This window comes from Nannospalax galili, unplaced genomic scaffold, assembly GCF_000622305.1.
Source record: "Nannospalax galili isolate Female #2095 unplaced genomic scaffold, S.galili_v1.0 scaffold182, whole genome shotgun sequence".
Lineage (NCBI taxonomy): Eukaryota > Metazoa > Chordata > Mammalia > Rodentia > Spalacidae > Nannospalax > Nannospalax galili.
This window is the reverse complement of record NW_008348662.1, coordinates 775,783-784,890: the sequence shown is the minus strand read 5'-3', so window position 1 is coordinate 784,890 and position 9,108 is coordinate 775,783. Positions and strand designations below refer to the sequence as shown.

At 38.6% G+C, this 9,108-nt stretch overlaps 1 protein-coding gene across 8 annotated transcripts in view; it reads left to right on the top strand.

Moving 5' to 3' along the window:
* The window catches only part of Tsga10 (testis specific 10), a 162,810-nt gene that overhangs the window by 138,200 nt on the left and 15,502 nt on the right, over positions 1-9,108 (top strand). For 7 of the 8 annotated variants that reach the window (XM_029569744.1, XM_029569747.1, XM_029569745.1 and 4 more), the window contains 3 exons: positions 605-807; positions 2,591-2,695; positions 3,012-3,158. In XM_029569744.1, the coding sequence (XP_029425604.1) occupies positions 605-807; positions 2,591-2,695; positions 3,012-3,147 (444 nt within the window). In that variant the 3' untranslated portion in view covers positions 3,148-3,158. Of the gene's footprint in view, positions 1-604; positions 808-2,590; positions 2,696-3,011; positions 3,159-9,108 lie in introns of those variants that run through there. The other variant, XR_003851526.1, reaches the window with a different exon arrangement.

Here is a 9,108-nt window from a genome sequence, read left to right as displayed (position 1 = left end):
CATGCATTCCCCCTCTCCTAGTAATTTCATTTTTATTTCTCTTTGTTAATTTAAAGTTTATCTTTCATATTTAACTTTTTGAATGCATATATAATTTATTATATCCTAAATTATAGGATCAGAAATCATTTTTTAAAAATCATAGTAACTGGTATTCCTCTTTTTGAAGGAAATATTTAGCTTATTGAGCATATTTTGAGCTCAAGGTGACCTTCAAAAAGGCAAATTTTCCATAGGTTTATGTGAGAGAGGGAATGCATGTATCAATACTTCATAAGGCATTTAGATATACCTCATCTATTTCAATGCAAAGCAGGACTCATAGATACTATCTCATCAGTTAACAAAATATTGAAACTGGAAATGGAAATTAGTTACAGTTTAAGATTGATCAGAGAATTAGGAAATTCTCTAATTTGGTCAGAGAGGTGGGGGAAATGGTACTACATGCGTATTGTGGTATATGTAATTGTTAAGTAGGAGGGCACACTTTCACGTCAGGACATTAAAAGTCAGCTCATACTACAAAAACTTGCAAGTTCCTGATACATGTCAGTGAAGTGGATGAATGGGAAATAAGTGTAGATATCTTTCTGTCATACAGATGGAGAATGAGCTAGATTCTGCTCGATCTGAAATAGAACTCCTCAGGAGTCAGATGACAAATGAGAGGATCTCCATGCAGAATCTAGAAGCTTTGCTGGCGGCCAATCGAGACAAAGAGTACCAGTCTCAGATAGCACTACAAGAAAAAGAATCTGAGATTCAGCTTCTTAAAGAACACCTTTGTTTGGCAGAAAATAAGTTGTGAGTTTGCTAGCAATGTAGTAACATAAAGTTCTATCTTTACATCTACGGTCTATCTGATATTGCTATCCAATCTTTCCACCTGTTGGAAAGTTTTTCCTTATGTATCCCTACAAATATATATTGGATACCTCAAAGAATTAAATTTACAAAATACTGAGTACTTCCTCAGAGTTTTAATCTTAACCTATTTTGAAGAGTGGGCAGAAAGACTGTAAGAGCCAGGGGTGGTGGATGACTAGAAGGAAAGAGGGTTTTTCAGGTGGTTGGAACTTGCTCATATGAACTTATAGCAATGGTGACAGCATGCACAAGACCCATGCAAACTAAAACCAGAGAAAAACCCAGCATAGACTTGGGGAAATGGGTAAGAAGCCCCAACCTTAGCTGAGGAACTACTGATGGCTGATCACTGATGAGTAAGGGAGAGTTGATCTTTTTTTAAGGAAGTGATTCTAGATAGGTTGACCAGTCTCCAGTGGATGAACTCACACTGAGGGACATCTGGGGACACAAACTTGACTCAATAGGCCTTAATATGAAATCCGGTATGGGGGCTATGGGATGGGTTCAGATATGGGAAGGGGGGGTTCTAAATATGATTAAGATGTATTATATTAAATGCACAAAAATTCAATAATATATATATAGTAAAAAAAAACACTTAGCAATACTAGCCTTTATTAGAAAACCCCTGGCTTGATATTTGAGTGGAAATGTCTGCTAGATAGTAGAAGTTTATATAAATAGCTCACCTCTAATGAAAGCCAGTGGAGACCCTTAGTCTCTGTTCTTATGCATCCTGTCTATAACACTTTTGCATCCAGCCTCTACTCTGCTCTGACATCTGAGCCTGGTCCTGGGGAAGCATAACGATCATGGTCTCAGTGGCCAGCCACTTCTAGGAGCCCCTGGTCATCGAGGACCTCAGATCCAGGGCCAGTTTCTTTAACAGTACTCTCAGGTCCTATTGACTGTGACCAGTCATTCTTTTCAGTTACAGTTAGTGGGGCTGTTGCGATGCCTTCAGCTGGGTCTGCAGGATCTCTTTCTGAACTGGTGGGAGGAAATCTGCCTTAGCAAAGAATGCCAGAACTCCTACCATACGGGCACACTGTTTTAGACTGCTGGTAAGTGCTATGACTCAGAGCTAGCCAATATGAGAAACTTTTATAAAATCACTTTTATAAAAAATACTTGCATAAATGGATAATGTAGACAGATAAAATATATTAATTTGTTCATGCAGAAATGAAGATAGAAAAGGCTTAATTAATTGTACAGGACTAGGATTGCATAGGCTTTTCAAGTATACTCTTTTGCATATTGAATCTGTCTAAAATATGCCAATAAATCATTCCATAAAAATCATAATGTGAGGTTGAGGAGATAGCTCAGTCAGTAAAGTGCCTGCTATGCAAACACAAGTACCCAAGTTTGGACCCCCAGCATCCACAGAAAGGCTGGGTACAGCAGCACAGAAATGTAACACCAGTGCTAGGGAACAGAGACAGGTGGATGGATCCCTGAAACTCATTAGCCAACAAGCATAGTTGCTGAATGAATGAACTCAGGTTCAATTGAGAGACCCTAGTTCAAAAAATAAGGTGAAGATTGAAAAGTACATACACCATGTGCACCCCGTACACGTAAACAAATTTAAAAAATCACAGTGTGACTTGGATCTATCTGAGAAGCCATTACCAATATGGTTTAATACATTCTTGGAGTCACAGGCATATTTTGAGTTTGATGAGCTGTCATTCTTCCTTCTTTTGCACAGGGCCATCCAGAGTAGAGATGTGGCCCAGTTTAGAAACGTCGTAACACAACTGGAAGTAGATTTAGACATTACTAAAAGACAACTAGGAACAGAACGCTTTGAAAGGTAAGTTTATCTCTATGCGATATTGTTTCTTAGGTAACAGGTTTTATTTGTGTGCGTGTGCATACACATGTGTGTGTGTTGCTTTGTTTTTTGAGACAGGGTCTTATTCTAGCCCAGGCTGACCTCAAACTCCTGATTGTCTTGCCTCAGCCTCCAGAATGCTGGTATTACAAGAGTGCACTACCACACCTGGCTCACTGATGCAATTTACTATTTCATGATGGGTAGATTTTCGTTTGAATTGAGTTTCAGTTTTATGATAGTTTTAATAATGTCACTGAATGCAAAATTTAAAAGCACAGCTATTTTGCTTTAGGGAAAGGGCTGTCCAAGAACTTCGCCGCCAGAATTACTCAAGTAATGCTTATCATTTGAGTTCAATGAAGCCAAATACAAAATGTCATTCACCAGAACGTGCTCACCATCGATCTACTGACCGAGGCCTTGATTGATCATTAGAAGAGTAAGTCTGTTCAAGGCTTGTTCTCTTGGAATGTATGGCAGTATATATAGTGAAATTCGAGGGAGTAAGGAAACATACTTAAACGGGATTACCAAAATATGTTGACATAAAAATAAAGGGTTTTCATACACCATTAAGAGTTTCATAAAAATACTGCACTAAACTGAAAGAACTCTTAAGATTTTATCTAATATTTGTTTGTTATAGTTTCTTTTTCTTACAGTCCTGGGACTTGAACCCAGGGCCTCATACATGCTAGATGAACACTGTGTCATTGAACTACATCACCACCCTATAAGTTATATTTTCAAAGACTGAATTTCTCTTTATTTCTACATCATTTTTCATGTACATTTGTTACAAAATGTTGGTTAATCTTTATAGCAATATAAGATGTGTATGCTCTAGGAAAGTAATAAACTACTTTTTCATAGGAAAATATTTTAGGTTTATTGCTATATATCACACATTTTGTTTAAAGGCTTTTTATTTGAGAGCAATTTAAAAATTACATGAAGTTGCACAAGTAAAAATACCTTTTAAGCTCACTATTGTTAAACTTTGCCCCATTTGTTCTATTATGTCCACAAATATTGTCAGTGCTTAACACTCCTGCATGTGTTCCCTCTTGCTATATACACATTTAAAAAACAACCAATACTTCTAACTCCAAAGCATCCTCACAGATTTCTTCCTAGTTTTATTCCATTCTCTGTGTATTTTTCTCTTCCATAGTGAGAACTGTGGCACTACACCAACACATGTACTAAACATTGTTATTTGTTTTCTCAGTCTCATGCTGCATCCGAAACAGTCTCCTGAGTTGTTTTTATCTTTAAAAAATATTTTATGTATGAGTGTATTGCCTGCATGGTAAGTGCACCTATGTCATGTAGTGCCTGTGGAGGTCAGAGGAGGGCGTTGGATCACCTGGAACTAGAGTTACGGATGATTAGTAGCCACTATGTGGGTGCTGGGAACTGAGCCAGTATCCTATGCAAGAGCAGCCAGTGTTTTTAAACACTGAGCCATCTTTCCAGCCCCCAGATTCATGATTTAACAATGCCAGTGCAATAAATAGACTGACTTTGTAAAAAGTTCCAAATATGTTTACAATCCATCATTCCTATTCCCATACACTGTCTTGCCCAAGTGCTACAGGCATTTACTTAAATGCTAAATTCATAAATTACTTGACTCAGTTCTTTTATTTTCCCCTTTTGCTATGGCCACAGTGTGCTTTTAAAATAACATTAGACCTACTTGTTTCAATTTGACTTCATTTTTCAGTTTTCCTTTTTCTAGTTTTTTCCCCTCTGTTTTAATTTTATTTTTGAATGTTTAGCGAGCTTTTAAAGGTATGAACTCCACACAAAGTGACAGTTGGAGAAGCATCACTTTTCTCTTGTGTGGCTCCCACCCTGTTGCCTGTGCTGTCATCTTACTCCTTTGCAACCATCTCTACGGTAAAGATGTGGGTCTATGTTTTCCTTTCTTATGTAATAGCGGTGTGGTGTACATGCTTCTTTGCCTCTTGTCTCACTTCCTGATATCTCCTGGACATGCCTCCATATTGATTCACAGAGAGTCTCATTATTCCTTTTTAGGGCTGCTTAGTACTTCATGTTTTGATGTATCTTAGTTTTTGTTTGTTTGTTTCTTTGAGGGTTTTTGATTTTTTTTTTTTTGAGACAGGGTCTCCCTGTAGCCCCAGATGGCCTGGAACTCACTACATAGACCAGGCTGGCCTCAATCTCACAGAGATCTGTCTGCCTCTGCCTGTATCTTAGTTATTAATTCTCCTCTACTTGCTGACCTTAGTTCAAGTGTGCTAGATTGTTTACATCAATTTATAATTCTAAACAAGGTTATAATGAATAATCATGTTCAGATATTTTTCATAGTATTGAAAAATCTTCAGGGGGGCTGGATAGATGGCTCAGTGGTTAAGAGCACTGACCGCTCTTGCAGAGGACCAGGGTTTGATTCCCAGCACTCACATGGTGGCTAAAAGCCATTCATAACTCCAGTTCCAGGGGATCTGATGCCCTCTTCTGATCTCTGTGGGCATTGTATGACATGGGTGCACCCACCTGCATACAGGCAATACACTCATACACATACAGCAAAAATAATAAATAAAATATCTTAAAAAAGAAAAGAAATGCCTTCAGAATAAATTCCTAAATTGCTGAGTCAAGGGACAAGTGCATATCAACTCCAGTCACTGAGTGGAGTACTGCTTTGTGTGTTCCCTCTGCAGTGTCTCAGACAACCTGTTTCCTGCACTCTCACCAGTAGAGTGCATCATTAGGCTGTTGAATTTGTGGCAGTGTGGTCAGTGAAAAATGGTATTTTGATATAGTTTTTTGTTGTTGTTGGTTTGTTTGGGAGCTTTTTTGTGGTTTTTTGTTTGTTTGTTTGTTTTTGGTTTTCTTTTTGTTTTTGAGACAGGGAAATCCCTATAGCCCCAGCTGTCCTGGAACTCGCTACGTAGACCAGGCTGCCCTTGAACTCACAGAGATTTGCCTGCCTCTGCCTCCCGAGTGCTGGGATTAAAGGCATGCAGTACCACACCTGACTACAATATAGGTTTAATCTGTGTTTCTCCTTTTATGAGTGAAGTCAAGTATCTTTTCATAGTGTTTGAGGGCTATTTTAATACCACTTTTCCTGAATTGTCCATTTCCTTTGCATGTTCTTCTAATGGAGTTTTTGGTATTTTGTTAAAAATGTTATAAATGAATTGAAGAGATTAGTCCTTTAGCAGTGACATATGCTGCTTGTGTTGCTCCATGCCTGCCATTTGTCTTTTTAATTTTAACTTGCTACTTATCTTCTCCCATTTCAAAGTTTTTACTTTTATGTACTCAGATTAAAACAGTTTTTCTTTAATGCATCTGGGTATCCATTCATAATTAATCTTCCCTTGTACCTTTATAATAGAGGAATTTGTCAGTATTTTCCCTCTGGTACTTTGGTGGTTTTGCTTTTTGTTTGGGTCTCTTATGCATGTGGAGTTTATTTTGTATGTGAGTTGAGGAATAGAGTGAAAATTTTCTTTTTCCAATGCATTGTCCATTTCTTCTTAGACCGTTTATTAAAAATATTCTGTCTCAGTGACTCAAGTCTTTTTGGAGTGTTTGTATTCTTTTGCTTTGCCTATAGTTTTGTTGTTGTTTTGCTTTTCTTAGACAGGGTCTCACTGTGTTGTCCTAGTAGGCCTCCAACCTCTCTGTAGAATAGACTGGACTTAAACTCACAGAAATCTATCTGCCTCTACCTCCTCAGAACTGGAAGAAACCAGACATCTTGATATTGTTGAGCTAGCCTGTCCACAGAAAAGAAGAGCAAAGAGATGTCTATTTGTGGAAGTTTGTTTTTATGTCTTTCTGGAATGACTTGTAGTTTTCTTTATATAGGTTTTGATCATTCATGTGAAGATTATACCTAAATATTTTCTTTTTGTGTTGTTATTATATGTTTTAGTTCATTATCTTAATTTTTATGAGTTAATTTCCTGTCCTTCTACCTTGTTAAATTCTTTTATTGTCTTAAGTTTTGTTTTTGATTATCTAGATTTATTTTGTAGATAGGGGTTTTTTGTAAATTTTTTATTGAAGTTTTGTGTATTTCATACAGAACATCTTAATCATCTTTATACCCCCTTCCCCATTGGCACCCTCCCATAGCCTTCCACTCCACTGGAATTTATACTCTCTGTCATTTGCATTAAGGCCTATAGTGTCAAGTTAGTGTACTCAGACATCCCTTAGTGCAAGTTCATCCACTGTGGTCTAGTCAGCCTATCTAGAGTCACTCCTTTTAAGATCAGTTCTTCCTCACCCAGAAGTAATCAGCTGCCAATAATTCTTAGACAAAGATTGGGGCTTGTTGCGCATTTCCACAGTTCTGTGCTGAAGTTTTTGTCTGCTTAAGTTTACATGGATCTTGTTCATGTTGACATTGTTGCTGTATGTTCATATGAACAAATCCCAGGAGCCTGTAGGACTCTATTTCCATGTGTTGTTCACCTCCTCCGTGGCTCTTACCTTTCAACCCCCTCTTCTGCAATGGTCCGTGAACCCTAGGTGGGTGGAGTTTAATATAAGAGTCCTGCCCAAGGACCCACACTCTGCAGACTCTTATTTTTCACGCTTTGGCCATTTGTGACCTTTTGTGTTCCTGGCCATCTGTTGCATGAGCGAACTTCATTGATGAGAATTGAGAGGTGCATTAGTGTCCTCTTTACCCCTTATTCTATGTTTTGTGAGCCTTAGGTGTAGAGGTTGCATTGAAGATGTGCCGCTTAGGCTTGGGCAATTCACAGACCATGTCTGTGTCTGCGGAACTCTATAGTAGTCTCTGTCTGTTACAAAAGAAGCTTCTTTGATGAATGGTGACTGGATTACTTGTCTGTAAATATAAGGATCCATATTTTGCACAGAGTAAGAAATTGCATTTGTCTAGGCATGGGACAGTCTTGGGGTTTTCTCTGAGATCTAAGACCTCTCCAGCCATATGTATTTGACTATGGTTACAGTACAACACATAAGTTTCCTCCCATTGAGTGAGCTTTAAATCCAATTAGATTGTTGTTGATTACCCCCCAAGATAAAAGTGCCACTACTGCACCCATGTCATTTGATGTGCCAGTTCATTTGATGTAGTTATTAGGCCTTGAAGCTGGGGTTGGATCATTGATTGATGTTCTCCCTTAGCAGCTCACATAGTGATCTCCAAAACTATGAGAGCTAGCCTTCAGGAGAAGTGGCTTCCAGGTCAGTTCCGGTTACACTACTCCGTATCCTGTGTCCAAAGTACGTCCTGTCTTCAGCAATAGGATCTTACCTTCAAGTTTGGGGAAGTAATGAAGGACTGTGGCAATATCCTGTGTAATTTTGGGAATCTCCTGGACTACCCTGGCAACAATGCAAAGGAAGGTTTCTCCTGTTTGGCACTGTTTCTTGTTATGTAGCTTTCAGCTATACACGTGGACACATGTAGAGATATTGTGGTTTTTTTTTAAACTTTAAAAACTTTATTGAGAATTTCATACATGCATATAAGATGTTTTGATCAAATCCATGCCTACTCCCTCCCCTCCAACATTCCCCCCTCTGAAGAGGTAACCCTAAAATATTTTAAGGATTAGATACAAGCTCCCAAATACTTTTGACATTTTGACATTTTTTTGCCTTTGGAACAGAGTGTGTTGCTAACAGGCCCAAGGACATTTTGACTTTTAGCACAAAAACTGGCTACGTTTCTTTGAGGTCCTTTTTCCCTAACTGCCTAGCCAATTCCTACCTCCTATTCTTATGCCATCCTCTGAAGGGGTTACCCCAGTTGCCAATAGGGAATAAGGATGCAGACCGCTCTGGCTTCTTCCGTGCTGAACAGGGACGCAGGGTGAGGCAATTGGAGTACCCCTTCAGTGGGTCTATCTAAAAGACTCCCAAATTGCATAAGTCGTCTCTAAGGGAAAAAGAAAGTCTTTGAATCATGAATAGGAGATGTGAAGGGGAAGTAAAAGCAAGAATGTAATTAGCATTACAAGTTCTAGACATGGAACTAGAAAAAAGTCAGAACAGGGCAATTTTTAAATGTTCATATGAGAGTCCATTGGAGCTTCTTGACAAGGGCTTCCAAAAGCATTCCTCTATTGGGTTCATCCTCATTTTTCTTTTGTCTTCCAAGGCTGGACTAGTTGGCTGAGAAGAGTGGCTAGATACTCAGAGTGTCCAGTGACCTTGCTTGGCACTCCTTTAATGAATGAGCACAACTATCAAGAAGCCCAATTGTGACTACGTTTAGTGATCAGGCTCAGCCGAAGTCTTGATGATGGTAGTTACTTCATGCAGAAGGGACTGCTGTATATTATCATCTTATTAAAAGGACCTGGAATTTAAAAGGATTTGGTGCTAGGAGCCACATATGAGGGAGAACA